This window comes from Carassius gibelio, chromosome B2, assembly GCF_023724105.1.
Source record: "Carassius gibelio isolate Cgi1373 ecotype wild population from Czech Republic chromosome B2, carGib1.2-hapl.c, whole genome shotgun sequence".
Lineage (NCBI taxonomy): Eukaryota > Metazoa > Chordata > Actinopteri > Cypriniformes > Cyprinidae > Carassius > Carassius gibelio.
In genome coordinates, this window is record NC_068397.1 from 11,801,757 (window position 1) to 11,818,379 (window position 16,623).

The 16,623-nt window shown below is 34.6% G+C and overlaps 2 protein-coding genes across 3 annotated transcripts; one reads left to right on the forward strand and one right to left on the reverse strand.

Annotated features, from left to right (window-relative positions):
- Window positions 1-94: 94 nt before the first annotated feature.
- glmna (glomulin, FKBP associated protein a) lies at window positions 95-6,721 on the reverse strand. Of its 2 annotated transcripts, none has more exons than XM_052548176.1 (19): window positions 6,633-6,721; window positions 6,149-6,224; window positions 5,944-6,069; window positions 5,746-5,859; window positions 5,535-5,643; window positions 4,662-4,911; window positions 4,442-4,541; window positions 3,653-3,834; window positions 3,500-3,553; window positions 3,390-3,420; window positions 3,182-3,271; window positions 3,058-3,099; window positions 2,891-2,964; window positions 2,335-2,419; window positions 2,132-2,241; window positions 1,991-2,054; window positions 1,090-1,225; window positions 883-959; window positions 95-800 (listed from the first exon to the last, which is right to left on the reverse strand). In XM_052548176.1, exons 2-19 carry the CDS (start codon window positions 6,185-6,187, stop codon window positions 705-707), a joined length of 1,779 nt encoding a protein of 592 aa, XP_052404136.1. In that variant the 5' UTR covers window positions 6,188-6,224; window positions 6,633-6,721; the 3' UTR covers window positions 95-704. The 2 variants fall into 2 exon arrangements, with proteins under 2 accessions (XP_052404136.1, XP_052404137.1); XM_052548177.1 differs by lacking the exon at window positions 6,633-6,721 and adding an exon at window positions 6,415-6,626.
- rpap2 (RNA polymerase II associated protein 2) lies at window positions 6,627-16,473 on the forward strand. The gene is made up of 12 exons (XM_052548175.1): window positions 6,627-6,798; window positions 6,891-6,936; window positions 7,038-7,152; window positions 7,253-7,351; window positions 7,460-7,525; window positions 7,629-7,717; window positions 8,321-8,356; window positions 8,497-9,442; window positions 10,181-10,272; window positions 12,422-12,502; window positions 13,696-13,764; window positions 16,270-16,473. Exons 1-12 carry the CDS (start codon window positions 6,753-6,755, stop codon window positions 16,421-16,423), a joined length of 1,839 nt encoding a protein of 612 aa, XP_052404135.1. The 5' UTR covers window positions 6,627-6,752; the 3' UTR covers window positions 16,424-16,473.
- Window positions 16,474-16,623: the final 150 nt, after the last annotated feature.

Genomic DNA, 16,623 nt, shown 5'->3' on the forward strand with positions numbered 1-16,623 from the left:
ATTTTGTACATAATACATTTTGCATTTTAAAAAAAAAATCATAAATTTAGAATAAACTAAACCTTTTGATGAATCATGATCACTCACACACTGATCACAGGTTATATATATTTATGTGCATTACACATGGTTAGTGAATGAGACCCTCTATGAGAAAAGAAAAACTGCATCTGGAAAAAAATGGTATTTACTCAAAGCAAAATCAGAAGAGAACAACATTTCTAAATATTCCCCTCACAAAAGAGCAGAGATTTCACAGACAAGAAAGATGCAAAAATGCAGGTACAAACAGCATCTTAAATCTCTAGGTCATTTTCCGCTTCAATCTTAATCCGTGCAATACTTTTGCATAGTTCACAGTGTTGTTGTTTTTTTGTGACTGACATACACAAAGCTGAACATTTCAAGCCTGAAAATAATAATAATCCAACAACATATTGTATTGTCATACATGTTTTTTGGCAACCTAACATGACTTTTCTACATTAGTATCTTGAAATGTACAAACAAATTTGCACAATCATAGTTCAGTGGCCAAACCTTGAAAATCTATCCAAAAAAGAGTTACAAATATGATTTCAGTGTTTTCTCACTGTATATATAATTAACTAATATGTTTCTGTATAGTGATGCACAACTGGAGCCAGAGTAGACAGAGAGACACCGAAAGGAAAGATGTTGAAGGGATCATAGAGTCCCTCACATCACGACAGGGGTCTTTCTTTAGTCTCGATTATCTCCTCAATTCTTGTCAAGACACTCTCTATCAGATCAAATGTGAAGACGGCTGACTGCAGAACCTGCAGAAGTGGCATGCAAACACTGTTAAATGTGTCCACTGTATAACAGCACTAAGGTGGATTAATGCACAAAATAATATACCTGAATCTGCATTTCTGGTGTCATGTTGGGCAGCTTCTCATTGTCAACTGTCACTGTGCAGACTGATGCTTTAGTGTCTGTTGAACAAAAAAAGGGTCAACAGCCAGACTACAGAAAATGTGAGACAGACTTCATTCACACAGAATAAATATGTTAAATATGGATACTTTCAGAGAGTTCACTGTTATGAACAAGAGTGTATTGCACCTTTTGAACTGATCTTCTTATTTTCTTTCACGCTCTTCAGTTCTGCCTCATAATGTGCTTTAGACATGTTCAGACCGGTCCTCAGTGGCTTCAGATAGCTGTCCTCAATCTTATAAAGCTCTGTCCAGATTCCAGTCTAAACAGATAAGAAAACATAAAAAACCAAAGACGATATTGAAAGGCCCCTATGGTATTCCTGCTGTAATGACTGTTTGGAAACTTTTGTATTTACAGAAATAAGTTGTGGCAGTATATTAAAATAATAGTAACATTAATACTATTATTATTATTAATATTATAAATAATTAAATTCCACTTATTCAATCACTTATCCACTTTTTAAACAGTGACAAAATTGAAGTGACTTTTCTATTCACTTGTGATTACTTCTATTCTCACAAACAGCAATTACTTGAAATAAACTTAAAAAGAAAAAAAATGTAAAACTAACACTACCTTAACTTATTTTATTCCTCATTTTCATTTTGTTAACTTGTTTAATTAAAACCAAAACTGAAATAAAATGATTAAATCTAAACTATACAGACATTGAAATAAAATAAATAAATAAACACACAACAAAATGACTGGACATAAAAAAAATATTCAACAAAATTTTAAATGAAAGAAAAAAAAAGTAATTCAAAATATTAATAAAAACTTTAACAGTATCTCTACAATACTAAAATAACACTGGTCAGCAATTTTTACCCAATAATAGTACCATAAATATGATCTTAGATTCATTTTCTTTTCTTCTTAATATTCATATTTGTAGTTTTATCTTTTTAAGGCTTGTTTTTCTTATTTTAAAATAGGCTGAAAGTGTGCTAATGCCCCCTAGTGGCTCCAGGGACTTTGGCTGAACTACTGATGTCATTAAAGGACAGGATGAGCTTACCTCATTCTCCCATTCTTTATCTCGGATGAGCAAGTATCTCAGGAGGTTCAGTGATTCCATGATCCTGTTTGATATTGACAGCAGTTTTGTCAAGTCAAATTGACTGCCATTGACGACTCTGGTTTGTTTAAAGGGTCTCACCTGTCTAAGTTCTGCAGCAGGTCTGTTTCTGGTCCATGTGGAAAGCACAGCACTAGCCGCAGCAGTGGCAGCAGATGCTTACCCAGGAACCAATCATTACCATTACATGGCTAAAAAAAAAAAGTACAAATATCAAAACAATCAATGGGGGTCCAATTTTATGAAGGTTATTGTTGATGACATGATATCATGACTTATCTTACCTTGAGTGAAAAGTCAATCTGGTTCTTGATGTTCTTGATTATATATCCCTCCACCCCTGCATGGTGACTTGTTTTCAACATGCCCCTGAAAATGGAGGAATATCATTTACTAATGGCCAGATTTACAACAGCCAACTCTTATTTGTCGTTAAAAACTACTGCTGGGTTGAAATGATAATTTTTAATTCATTATTTACAAAAATGAATGGGCCAGGATGAGCCTTATACATAGACTGATGTGTTTTCTGTTCACAGGGCACAGACATGATTTATCAATAATCCGATTATTTTACTATTATTTTAAATAGCAATTCTTATCAATTTTATTAGTTAGATGTCTTCCTCTGCGAGATACATACTGTACATTCACATTGTGAAGCATGAATTCAAAATGATGAAAAATACAGTTACGATTGGCTTTTTAACATATCATAGGCAGTTTCTGTATGTTTTTATGATCTACGCACCCAAAACTGAAATATTTCTTTGTGTATGTTTTTATTGACAGTGTTTATTACCAGTGTTTTGGTGTTTAAATGTTAGAATGAAGGCTTACTTGAAAAACTTGTATTTGGCCTCTGTGTTGAATTTGTCAATACTCAGCTGAAACACTTTCAGACTTTTAGTTCTCTGTTGTGATATGGGCAAAGACAAATCAAAATCAACAATGATAACAAACCACATTATATTACAAGTTACCTCCACAAAAAAGGTCTCACTCACCAAAGTCTGGTCTGGACACAGCGTCATAACTTTAACCAAATTCTAAAGAGAAAACAGAACATCTTAGAACACCTATGAGATGCATAAAACTATTGTTGAAATGTCTTAAGTTATACAATTTTACCTGTGGAACACTGAAAAATGTCTTCAGCTCCAAAAGATCTACTGGTAGACTGTTATCTTCCACTCTGATTAGACTTTTTTCATACAGTGCCTATGGTGACAGAATTAAAGGAGTATTACAATTGCACGTAATAAATTATTGCTATCAATCTCTGTATATAACAAAAATACAACGTGGTATGGTTTGTTGATGTAAAGAAGACTCATACCAGTCCTTTCTGCAGACGGGATTCTTCAGTTCTATGAATGCAGATAAAATGTGTTTGTCAGAAGACTCTCACTTAAATATTCATATTTATTGTCATAAATCCATAATTACCTGCTTAACAGCAGATCAGTATATTCCATGTTGCATTGCAGAACAAAAATCGGACTGAAAAAACATGTTAAAAAAAGTCAGCAAAAAACATTTGCTCCGTGTTCATTCTTAATACAAATGTAAATCAACATGGTCAACAGCTTCACTCTTCACCTGAGAACAGCTGGAAAGATGTCCACAGCTATATGATCCACAAAAAGCAGGTGGGACAAGCAGGCCAGTGACTCCTTTGGGTATCTTACCTCCTCTTCAAGAAAACCTGGGACCTCCCTTCTCTTCAGTACATTACGACTTAACAAATCAGGGAGTGACTCCCCAATACTTGACAAAATGATCTGTAGACATAATGCAGATAAATTATGATGATGTACATCAAGGCAGCAATATTGGAATACATTAGCAGATGCCTCTAAATTTCATTTTGTTACTTGATGCAATTTTATTAGTGCAACTTACACTATTGTTAAAAATTTTGGTTTCGGTTTGATTTTTTAATGCTTTTGAAAGAAGTATTTTAGAATGAAGATTTTATCTGGTAGAAATACAATATAATGAAATATTGTGAAATATTATGACAGTTTAAAGTAACTTCTATTTTAAAACATTTTAATTGCAATTTATTGCAGTGATGGCAAAGCTGAAGACTCCAGTCCACTCCAAATCAATAAATATGCTAATTTACGGTTTCTTATTATGATCAATGTTGAAAACAGTTGTGCTGCTTAACAGTTTTGTGGAAATATTTTTTCAGGATACTCATTCAAAGTGAACAGTATATTTATTAAGTCTTTTTTTTTTTTTTTTTTTTACAATTTAATGTATCCTTGCAGAATAAATCTTTATCAAATCTTACTGATCCCAGACTTTTTAACAGTAGTGTAAGTGCAATATATAATACAATAAAGGAATGTAATAGTTAAGAACATCCATGCAATATTATACCAGTATTTCTGTAGCAAAGTCTCTCAGAGGGGATTTCAGAAGTGTGTCTGGATCTTTCAACTGCACCTCCAGTAGAGGATTACTTAAACTCTTCATACAGCTGGATAAAAAATATGATTAAGAAATAAAAGGCCAATATTATAACTATATGCTATATTGCATAATATGTTTTACATTCAAATCAATCTACATAATTCTAAACAACAAATTGGGAACCTACAACTTGAGTAGTTCAACTCTGAGCTCATTGTCCTTGGATATTCTGTTGTTATCCTTGACACCCTCCTTGATCTCCTCAACGAAGGGCTTGACAAACTGTAGAAGAGCAGTGCAGCAGTGACACAGACCACAAGCATCCTCCTCCTCCTCCTCTTTGGTGACAGGCACCGGCAATCTGGCCACCTGGCTAAGAAGTGTGGAGAGAGCCATGCCCACAGACGAGGCCTTCTTCATGCCCAGCCGCAGCAGCACTGAGAAGGTCAGGAGACAATTGAGGGGGGAGAGTCATTTAGTTTAGGATCCTTTTTAATAAATATTCAAACATCACCATTTATATATATATATATATATATATATATATATATATATATATATCTTAAAAAGTAACATGGAAGAGTTAATATGGATGGAGGACAAACAAATGAGTAGTCAGTGAAATCTAGTGAGTTTATCTACACTGCCTCTAATGTTTAAGGTCAGTAAGGGTTTTTCTAAATGACGGGACTAAATTGTATTTTCAAACATATTTACTCACACAACTTTAACTCATTATAATAAATACAACCTTTTTAAGCATAAGAGACTTCTTTCAAAAATATAAAAATAAACCCCCACAATTTTTAGCAGTAGTGTAGATTAAAACTGTTAAAAAGATCAAATCTAAATCTTTAGTATCAAAGAATATCAAAATTAAATTTCTATACTTCTAGGCTTTTAGCAGTACACCATAAGGCTTTTTTCCAAGTAAATAACATATTTATATTAATTCCCCTTAAAACACCAACAATCGAAACATCACCACAAAACTTTTTTTTTTTTAAAGCAAAATATTTACTTCCAATGTTACAAATTCAGTGACAAAGAGATGAGAAACCTGTTTGTAAAGGCTTGAGGAGGAGAGTAACTGTCTCAGTGATGGAGCCAGTATCAGCCTCTTCCATCTGCTCCAATAAACCCACCAGCAGCTCTTTAGGACTGCAAACCTGTTTCACAAAACATCACTGAATAAATTAAAGCAGCATGGAAACTGCATGCTGGTCAAAGCCAAATATCTCATCACAGTTTAAAAACAAATCACAAATAACCTCCAGCAGATGTGTCAGGATGGCATGGCAGTGGTGAAGGTTTCTGTCTTCCTTCTTCAAGAGGATCTGTACTATTGGCCCCAGCAGATTCCAGCCCATGCATCTCACTATGTTCTTGAGTAAAACAAGGAGAGTGCTTCATGAATTTTGCCTGTTCATACATGAATCACAAAGCGCACTAGACACTGTTCAACTCACCTTGTTCGTCTCATCAACTAGGATGCTGAGAACCTGAGCACTGTTGCCTTGCTCTATACAGGTTCTTCCTGCAGTGAAGAATAAATCATAGTCTTCCGGTGAGAAGCCTTCATCCTTGATTGCTTGCTAAAGGTAAAATGAATACACAGGTGAATGTGCGTAGCTGACACATTGTAAACGTACAGTGGAACATATCTACACTTACGCATCTCTGGACCACATCACAGAGCTGTTCTAGAGCCATCTTGGTGGCCAGAAACGTCTTCTGTGATCAAGGCTTTCTGTATAAAGAAATTATGATATTATAACTGATAACAACGGAATAATAAGATGCGAAGTCTAGAGTGTCGATCAATCAAGACATCTTTATAAAGAGCAGCTCACTGTCACAATACGTTACCCAGCTACCATTAACAAACACAGCAGACAAATATGAGATAAAATACCCATATTTCTTAAAAATAAATACACCTCAGTCTTCCTCACGGAGTCTGTATTGATGTAAAACCGGTTATTGCAGTCATTAGCAAGATGGCTAAAATCTCTATACGACTGGCGTGTTCAAAATAAGCTCTGCGATGAGATTATGCTTTTGCGTAGCATTGTATAAGCAAGGCTGCTGATTTATTTTGTTAATGAGATGTACTCCTACTTAACCAGATACAATTCGCAAAAGCGCGCTCACTTACAGCAAAGCTACTTTCAATATGCAGCTCCGCGTGTTTAGAAACTGCAGCAGAATGAAGTGTGTCGCTGGCTGTTTGCCGTAGTGCTGTGACGTAAGCGGAAGGAGTTTTGAGAAAACAAGCATGGAAGCGGCAGGAAAGATTCGAGCCTCGAAATCAAAGAAGAAAGGTAGTGTATATGTATATACACCTATATATGTGGAATTATTCCTCGTTATTTTTGCTTTTATATATTAACTGAATATTTGTCCTGAATTTTAGGGGGGAAAGGAACCCAGGTGATTTCAGCAGCGGATGAGGCGAGGAAGTATGTTTGTTTACTTTAGTTTAGGGAGTGTTTTCACTTTATATGATTAGTTAATATAGTTATTAAAGTGATACAGGTTACATGAAGTGTAATGTTTGCAGGAGGGAAGCTATTAAAGAGGCACTCGGACAGAAGCTAGACTTGGAGCGCAAAGCCCTGCAGGTGGTTGAGCGGCTGCTGGAGGACAGTGTGACAGAGGAGTTCCTCATAGACTGTGTAAGTCACATAACGTACTGTAATTTGCCTCTATACAGTACAGTTTGAGATTTAAATGGCTGTTTGTTGTGCTTCAAAGAGAATGTCCTCTAATCTATAGGCTTGGCACATCACTCCTGCCAACTACAAAGACACAGTGGAAGAAAGGTGCATTGCTAAACTGTGTGGATATCCTAGGTGTCCAAATAAACTAAATAACGTAAGAACCTTTAGGGATTACACAGTAAACATTTCTTCTTTCCCATGTTTTTAATTTGCAATATCAGTTATGTTTCTGACTGTCTCATAAGAGTTTATTACATTTCAGATACCCACTCAACAGTTTAAAATATCCACCAAAACTAACAGAGTCTATGATATTACAGAGCGCAAGGTATGATTTTATTCCTAGCTTTGCTTTAATTTCTCCTTTAATAACTAATCGTAGAAGCAAGCAGACAAGTTCATCATTATCTTCATCATAATCTATTTTTCAGAGGTTTTGCAGTAATTTCTGCTACAAAGCCTCCAAATGCTTTGAGCTCCAGATATCAAAAACCCCACTTTGGCTTAGAAAGGAGGAGAGGTAGTGTATCTTTCAATCAATAACTTGTGTAACTGTGTTACTTAAACCTAATTTTAATTAGGTGAATGTTTAATTTATTAATAAAAATAGTTGTTATTAATCACATACCTTTTTTTTTAAACTGTAAATATGTAATAGTATAACTCTTTATTAATTGTACACTATACACCTATGAAATATGTATTTAATAATTGTATTACATTTCTTCTACTGTTCAAAAGTTTGGATTCTGAAATGTTATGTGGACCAAGACTGCATTTATTTTGATCAGAAGTACAGTAAAACAGAAATATTGAATTAGTATGCTGATTTGGTACTCAAGAATAATTTCTTCTTATGTTTATCCTGAATAACCTTTGTTTGAAATGTTATAATATTACAAATGTCTTCATTATTTATTTAATATGTCCTTGCAGAATAAATGTATTCATTTCTTAAAAAAAAAAAAAAAAATAGACAACATATTTGAGCAGTAGTGGATTCAGCAATAAGATATTTAGCATGTTTGTAATTTTTTTTATTTCATGTAACAATGCTTAGCATTTTGTTTAAAAAAGAGAAACTAAAAAAAATTTTTTTACATTTTTTTTATTTTTATAAAAGGCCTCCTGAAGTTAAGCTGATGAAAGAAGGAGAGAGGTATGTACAAACAGTTTTGTCTGTTTAAGAGAAATCTCATGGTTTTGTAGAAGATCTTTTGCAGTGACAAAACATTCTAAAGAAATTAGTAGATTATATTTGTATAAACTGACTCACAATGTATTTTCATCTGTCTACAGCGGGAGCTCTGGACAAGAAATACAGTTGGTAGACAAGCCTTTGACAGAAGCTGACATTGAGAATCCTGTCCCAGATGTTCCTGAATCTCACAAGGACTCCCCTCCCTTCAGCCAGAGTGACAATAGTGACGTTGAGCAAGACTTTGTCTCCAGTGTGGTGTCCACACAGCAAAAACATGCGAGGGTACACTGGGGAAAACTGCCAAAGAGGGATGGAGTGAGTGAGGACAGGTTGAGTGCTGAAATTAAGCAATATGCACATCCTGAACCTACAGAAACACTCAATGGAGAAAATGATGAAAGTGGATCTTCAGAAACTCCTCAACCTCAGACGGATGCAACTGCTTGTCTGTCTATGCCAAATAAAACCACATCTGCTGGATCTGATGTTGAAGGAACTCTGAAGCTTTTGAATCAGTGTAGTCTGAAGGACACTACAACCCAACAGGAAACTAACCTTCCTTCACAGCCTGAGATTGGAAACTCCACCCCTCCCTCTAGTGGTCTCAACATCACTCAGGTGAGCATGAGTAAGAGAGGAGCTGCAGGTCTCAAAGGCTTGTTGAAGGACCATAACAAAGCTAAAACAGCAACTACAACCATCAGTTTGTGCCTGCTAGAGCATCTTCGACAAACCTTTATGGAGTGGAGAACTGAGGAAACCATGAAGTTTCTTTATGGGCCTGATTATGCCTCTGGAACAGGGGTTTCTGCACAGGAAGTGGAAGAACTGGATGAAGACGACCTGGATGAGGCTGAGGTAGAAGTGAGCTTGAGACAGAACAGTGGAAGTTCTTCCAAACCCAGTGCTTCAGCTCCTGATTATAAAACTCTGCGGAAGGAGACAGAGTTGCTGGAGCTGAGAGTGAGAGAGTTTTACAAAGGAGCATATGTTCTGCCTGAAGAGGTCAAGACAGATGTAATCAAAAACACTCCAGACACACAGGTAGGAACTGAGAAATTTGGCTGCCTCATCTTAAAGCTTACACTTAAGACTTGCATTGATAATATGTGACCCTGGTCCAGAAAAGTCTTATGTTTTTCGAAACTGAGGTTTATACATGCATCTGACAGCTGAATAAATAAGCTCTCCATTGAAGTATGGTTTATTAGGATCAGGCAATATTAAAAAATCTGAGGGTGCAAAAAAAAAAAAAAATCGCCATTTTTATTTGTCCAAATGAATTCTTAGCGAAGCATTTTACTTATCAGAATTTTTACAAAACATCTTCATGGAAAATTATCTTTAATATCATAATGATTTTTTTGCATAAAAGAAAAATCAATAATTTTGAACCATATAATGTTTTTTTTTTTTTGGCTATTGCTAAAAAAATATACTCCAGCGACTTAAGACTGGTTTTGTTGTTTTATTTTTTATTTTTTTTTATGGTTTTAGTAATAACCCTGCTATGAACTCTACTGCTAATTTTTGAAAGCCACAAATGATTTTATGAGTTTAATGACTTTAGTTTTTTTATTGTTTTTAAAATTAATTTTAAACATTTTTCAATCAAGAAATTACACAAAATGACGACATTGACAGAGAGTTACAATACAGATACCAAAACAAAACGGGGAAAAAGGAAAATATCATTTAAGATGAAAACGAGATGTTATGCATCTCTTGATTGGCATGTTACATTCTTGATTGACACATTCTTTTTTTTTCATGGTCCTGTAGGACAGTGGGAAGGACCCTCCTCTGCCCTTGGTTGATTCTCAGGCTCAGCAGCTGATTCAGAAACGCATTGCTGTGGAGAAACTCAGCCAGAGGTCAGTGTTCAGCAATGGTTGGATCAGTGTTTGTCATTTCAGACACCAATACCAATGTTTTGCTCGCACTATAATAATGTTATCTTATGCATTTGACCTGCTTGAAATCTGTATAAATAGTGCCCTTTGTTACTGTTCTAAGATGTGCAGGAAAGAAAATCAAAGTACCTACAGTCATGGCAAAAACTTTCATCAGTGACATAATTTTGGTGTTTTGCAAAGTTTGCTACTTCAGTATTTGTATTATTATTTTTCTATTTGTCTATGGCATACTGAAAAACAGTGATAAGCATATCATAAGGTTTAAAGGCTTTTCTTGGCAAACAATATGAGTCAATTAGAGCTGCAGCTAACAATTATTTTGATAATTGATTAGTTGGCTGATTATTGTTATTATTATTATTATTATTATTATTATTAGATAAATATGATTAAAACCCCTTTTTATTTAAATTAAACTGGCAAAACGTACTATTCCACATTCTGTCTAATGTCCCTAAAACAAATGTGCCAGCTGAATGCTATGAAAACATACAGTACTTAACAATTTATAAGACCACCTGTCATAAGACAAAACACAAATATTCTAGGAATCTGTCAAAAAAAAAGTAATTCTAAAAATGTTATTGTAATTTTTGGACAAATAACAAACTGAAACGACTAAATAGTTTTTATTCACATAAAAACAAAAATGGCCTCCTTTGCTGGCATTGTTTATGTACTTTTTGAGTAATTGTGTATCTGAATGCCTTTCTTTCAGAGATAACAGCAATAATTATATTATAGCATTAAAAATAGCTTACTAAAAAGCTTGTGCATATTGGAGATTTAACAATACAGAAAACTAAAAAATTATTTTGGTAATTACAAATACAGTTAGTTAAGAGCAGAAGTGTCACAAACCTTACAAAACTGGTTAAAAACCTTACATGTATTTATGTTGTTTAAATAAATTGTTTTAATTTAAACGATTAAGATGAAGATGAATAAAAATCACATAAATGCTCTGCAGAACCACGCACTTTGATCACAGTCAGTCTCTTACTATCACTTTTTTATCCTTTAAAAGAGTCTGATATTTATATTCAGACAATTACACGATGCTGTCCCTTCAATCTCTGCACTGCTGGTGACACGATTCTGTAGCTGACTCCTCAAAAGGAGACAGTCCTGGCGATTCCTGGACACTTATTCACTGCAGTTATTTAAAATGCATCTGATCACTCTACACAATAATCTAGAGAAACAATGTCAATAAACACCACAACAGTTTAAGCAGCAAATTTACGTCACTGCCAAACCTATTCGCTATGATGACTGTAGTACTTAAATGGCGCTTTTCCACTGCGTGGTATGACTCCGCATAGCTCGGTACAGCACGGCTTGGCTTGGTTTGCATTTCCACTGTAGTTTAGTATTGCTTTATAGTGGGTGGGTTTGTTCACGTTATAGTTGAGCTTCCTCTACTGCCGTGACTCCTGAAAAACGTTTTAACGTTTTAACAAGTTCTTGATGGATCCGCTGTACTTCCTCAACAGACAACGAAAGAGCCATTTTTTTGGTTGTTCAAAAAAGGTGCGCTCGTTCAAAATGGTTGCACTCCATCCTTTGCTGTCTGTGCTGATTTAAATCTAGCAGTTCTGTTTATCGGCCAATCAGTGATCAGCAGAGTTTACACGTCATGTTTTGGTAATGGTATGGTTTACTCTGAACCTCAACCAAGGTGGCACTGAAAAAGGTACCAGGTACTTTACCCAGTGAAAAACCCCCCAAAAGTGAACCGTGCCTTACCATGCAGGGGAAAAGCGCAGTCTCCTTAGAAACAACTATATTACAATTTTCTTTGTACTATGCAGTTACATTTAAATTAATATTTGATATAATGTACTTATTGTGTACACACGTTCTTACATTGTAACTATTTTTTTAAATAAATCCCAGTATGTAATTAATCTGTAATTACACTGTTGACCCTAACTCTACCTTGACCCACACTTGAAATTAAGCTAAAGTAACCGTACAACCAAACCTGACCCTAACTTTATCCCACCGTAAAATTAGCAGTAGTTTTTTTTATTTATTTTTTAAGTACATCTCAGTTAATGACGTCTCTTATAAAAGTCTGCCCCCCCTTTGTGTCTTTTCAAAGCTTGAGAGATGTCGTGGGACCCCTGCGTCTAACGATGAGTGATGTAATCAATGACATAAATAATTTGGTCAGGACATTCAGGTAAGTCACATAGCACACTAGACAATGAGTTATGAATTTTAGAAAATTTAATACATGTACACTACTTTTCAAATTTATTAATTATTTCCATACTTTTAGTGAGTAAGGATACCTAAAATCTAGACTCAAAATGCATCTTTTTAGCTGTGCATTTGTTGAATGAGCACTGTGCAATGTCCGAACTGATTGCACTATATTTTCTGTCTTATTATTATTAAAAAATTTTTTATGTAAAATCATTTTCTAACTGTTTTTAAATGTTTTAATCATTTTAAAAGTTTTAAAATTGCTTGTTTTATTTTTTGTTATTATTTTTCTTCGATTATTTTACTTTCTTTTATGTAAAGCACTTTGAATTTCCATTGTGTACGAAATGTGCTATATAAATAAACTTGCCTTGCCTAAAATTAATCAAAAGTGTCAGTAAAAACATTTATAATGCTTCAAAAGATTTGTATTTCAAATAAATGCTGACATTTTTAGTCATCAAAGAATCAAAAGAAATAAAAATTAGAGGAAACCAATTATTTCCTAAAAGTTAAAAGAAGCACAACTGCTTTCAACATAAGTAATTAAAAAAATGTTTTAAATACAAATTCAGCATATTGGAATGATTTCTGAAGTTTCATGTGACATTGAATGCTGCTGAAAATTCAGAGTTGTCATCAATGAAGTAATTATATTTTAAAATCTAATATTTTTCAGTTTTTACTGTATTTTTTAATCAAATAATTGCTTCTTTCTGAAGCATTAATAAACTCTTATCATCTCCAAACCTTTGAATAATAGAGGATGACAGGTTAAAATCAGTGTTTATGTCTGTCTATCTGGCACTCATTTGACCTTTTTGACCTAAACCATGAAGTTTTGAGTTCCACGGCCTGTAAATTTTGATTTGCCATAGAAGTGCTGTCAACAGGAAGTAGTGTGTCACACTATGAAGATGATTTACCATGCCTCTGAAGGGGCACTTCACCCTTGGATTGAACCTGCTTCCAGGAATTCTGTCTCTCCTGTTGAGAGCTACTAAATCCAAACTTCAAAAACATTACACCAAATAAAGCAGTTTGACTTAAATATTGCACTAATTTCCCTGTATCATATGCATAAGTCTTTATGACTGACATAATGTCCATGAAAAAGCTTTTAAGTGCATTTTTGTTAATGGTGCTATGAATTGTTGTTTGTTTTAGGTTTACAAACACTAATATCATTCACAAAAGGCCAGAATGGACATTAATTGCTGTGGTTCTTCTGTCAGTGTAAGTATCAAATTAATATGCAATACATTAATACTGGATTTTAGCATTTTCTGAAGTTTCTTGGTTGTTAATGGACGGTTTATTGTCCCTCTGAACTAAATGGGCGTCCAGATTATTTCCAACCAGAGTCGAGGCAAAACTAATTTATCTTTAAGATGTCAAACATATCTTTAGATTGCTTAAGCTAATTATCTACTACTGCATGGCTTTCGTCCATTTTCTCATGCATGGGAAAGTGCCACATGTGTTGGTATTTGCCATGAGAGGCTAGCAGGGCTGGCCCAACTAAGCTAACATGTGCTTGTATAAAGGACCAGAATATTGCAACTGCAGATAATGCTGTGGGTTTATCTGAGGATGACTGTTGATTGGGGCTTTATGATACCTCGGTGGCCTGCTGTGCTCTGACACTGAAAGTATGTGGTAGACCGATCAACAGCTGGAGTGCCTGGTTTTAACAAGAGTATATGGGAACAGCACTGAGGAAATCAGGGAGCATTGTTTTCTCTTCAGGAACACACTATGCAAAGCTATAAGACACAAGTGATTTATGTCTGTGCGAGTGCGTGTATGATTTGTGTGCATTTTTTTGTGCTCCAAGTTAATATTTGTCTACTTGATAAAGATTTGTACTTATTTTGAGGATTGAATCTATCTATCTATCTATCTATCTATCTATCATTTTATATATATATATATATATATATATATATATATATATATATAAATATATATAGAGAGAGAGAGAGAGAGAGTTTATGCACGTATGTATACACACACATATAGAAAGAGATTTACTGACTCTCTTATTTAAAAAAAAGTCATGTAGTCCTACCTACGTGCAGAAAAAAATAAAACTAATTGAAAATCTAAATATCATAAAAAGCACCACTGTTTTGACCATCATAACTATGTGCAAGTCTCTAAAATATAATTTGGTCTTTGTATGGCCAGGCAAGTTTAGCTCGGTTGTAAAATGTAATTAGCTGTGACTCCCCAAAATATAATAATTCATGATATTTGTGTATATACATACACATTTATATCTTAAATTAAGGTGTGCAGACTCACATTTATATATGGTGTAGGAAAATGTTAATAATTAAAATTTTGCACATTTAAAAACAAGGTTGTTTGATTTACTAGTAACACTCTTATTTGTCATTGACTCGATAGTTTCAGAATGCCATCTTGCAGTTCTATTAAAGGAAATTACTTAGTTTTAAAGTGCGTTTAATGTGTGTGTGGTAGAAAAGGCTACAAAGTCATGTTTGTAAAGTGCCAGGTGGCGTGTACGACTTCCCTCAGGTTTATGAATGCTTGACAGAGGCGCTAACTCTGAGGAGAGTTCCGTGCTGCTCCCTGTCTGTGTCAACAGAAGCCCGTATCTTATCACGGCCTGATTGCTGTGGATCCGTGATGCTGCAGTAACAGCATGGGAAACATTCCACCTGAAGAGCCAACACACAACCTCAATTAAACCACTTCTCATTTAAAGATCTGCCTAAAGACACGGCTCTGATTTATTATTGACTGGCTAGAGAATTTCACCAGTTCATCAAAGAAAAGCTTTGTTTGGTTATTAGATCCCATAAGAACAAGTGTGCATCAGCAGGTGATAGTTGTGATGTTCTGAAAAAACCCAAAGTATGTGGTATAACTTTGTTTGGTAACTTTAGATTAGGGATCACTATTCATTATTAACTAGTTGCTTATTAGCATGCATATTGGCTGTTTATTAATGCTTTTAAAGCACATATTAATGGCTCATTCTGCATGAACGTATTCTAGATCCCTTAACCCCACATCATATCCAAACATAACTACTACAGTGACTACCTTTCTTGCTATAAATAAGACATTTATTAAGGGAAAATTCTTGGGAGATAGTTTGTTACTAAATCTAAAGTGTTAGCTTTGAAACGGCATGTTTGGAATGATGTGCTGGAAAATACCTTTAATAACATTATTTGTTGGAAATAACTGTTCACTGGTGTGATCTCCGTGTATTTCAGACTGTTTTTTGGCTGCTCATCTACATTTAGTTTCAGAGACCATTTGAGGCTTTCAATCTGTTTATCAGCAATGGGCCTGTTATTTTCCCTTCATGAATAATTTGGAAGCAAACCTCTCTGTGCCTTATGTCAGGTGTGCCACTGGCCTGTGGGCTTTTGTTGAGAGCAGTTCAATAATAGATAAAGCACCAGAAACTGTAGAACAGGTTGAATCCGAGCTGCTGCAATAACCCTTTTTCTCTTCGAGAAAGAACTATGGATGGATGACTTCTTAAAGTAGCATAAATGCAGGTGTTTGTGTTTAATTTTACATTGAATCATTATTTTCACTACCTAAACAGATCATTTAATTAACAGGTGTGTACTTAATTGTACTGAAGTTAAATATTCTGTCTGTGACAATTTCGAAGTGCTCTCTATCCTCTCTAACCTTTGTTTTGAAACATATCTGTATAAATGCCTGTGGTGCTAAAGATGTTTATTTGTTCAGATTAACAGAAGTGTCCCCATTGCTAAGAGAGTCACTGGCAAGTCCATCTTCATTGGAGTACATCTCCTCTCTCATGAGCGAGTTGAAACTGGAGGACAAAGATCTACACAATCTCATGCTGCTCTTCAAACCCTGTGTTACTCCACAAACATAATGTACCACACACATTTAGAGTTGATATTAAAAGCCTACCTGAAACAATGATTCTGTGCATCATTTGCTTTTTTGAATACCCAATATTGTATTTAAGTAATTAATGATATCTAGTAGTTTGTAACTTTCCATTGTTTATATGCTTGGGGGAAAAAAACATTATTTAATTGGAATTGCTGAAGGATTCTTCACTCTGAAAAA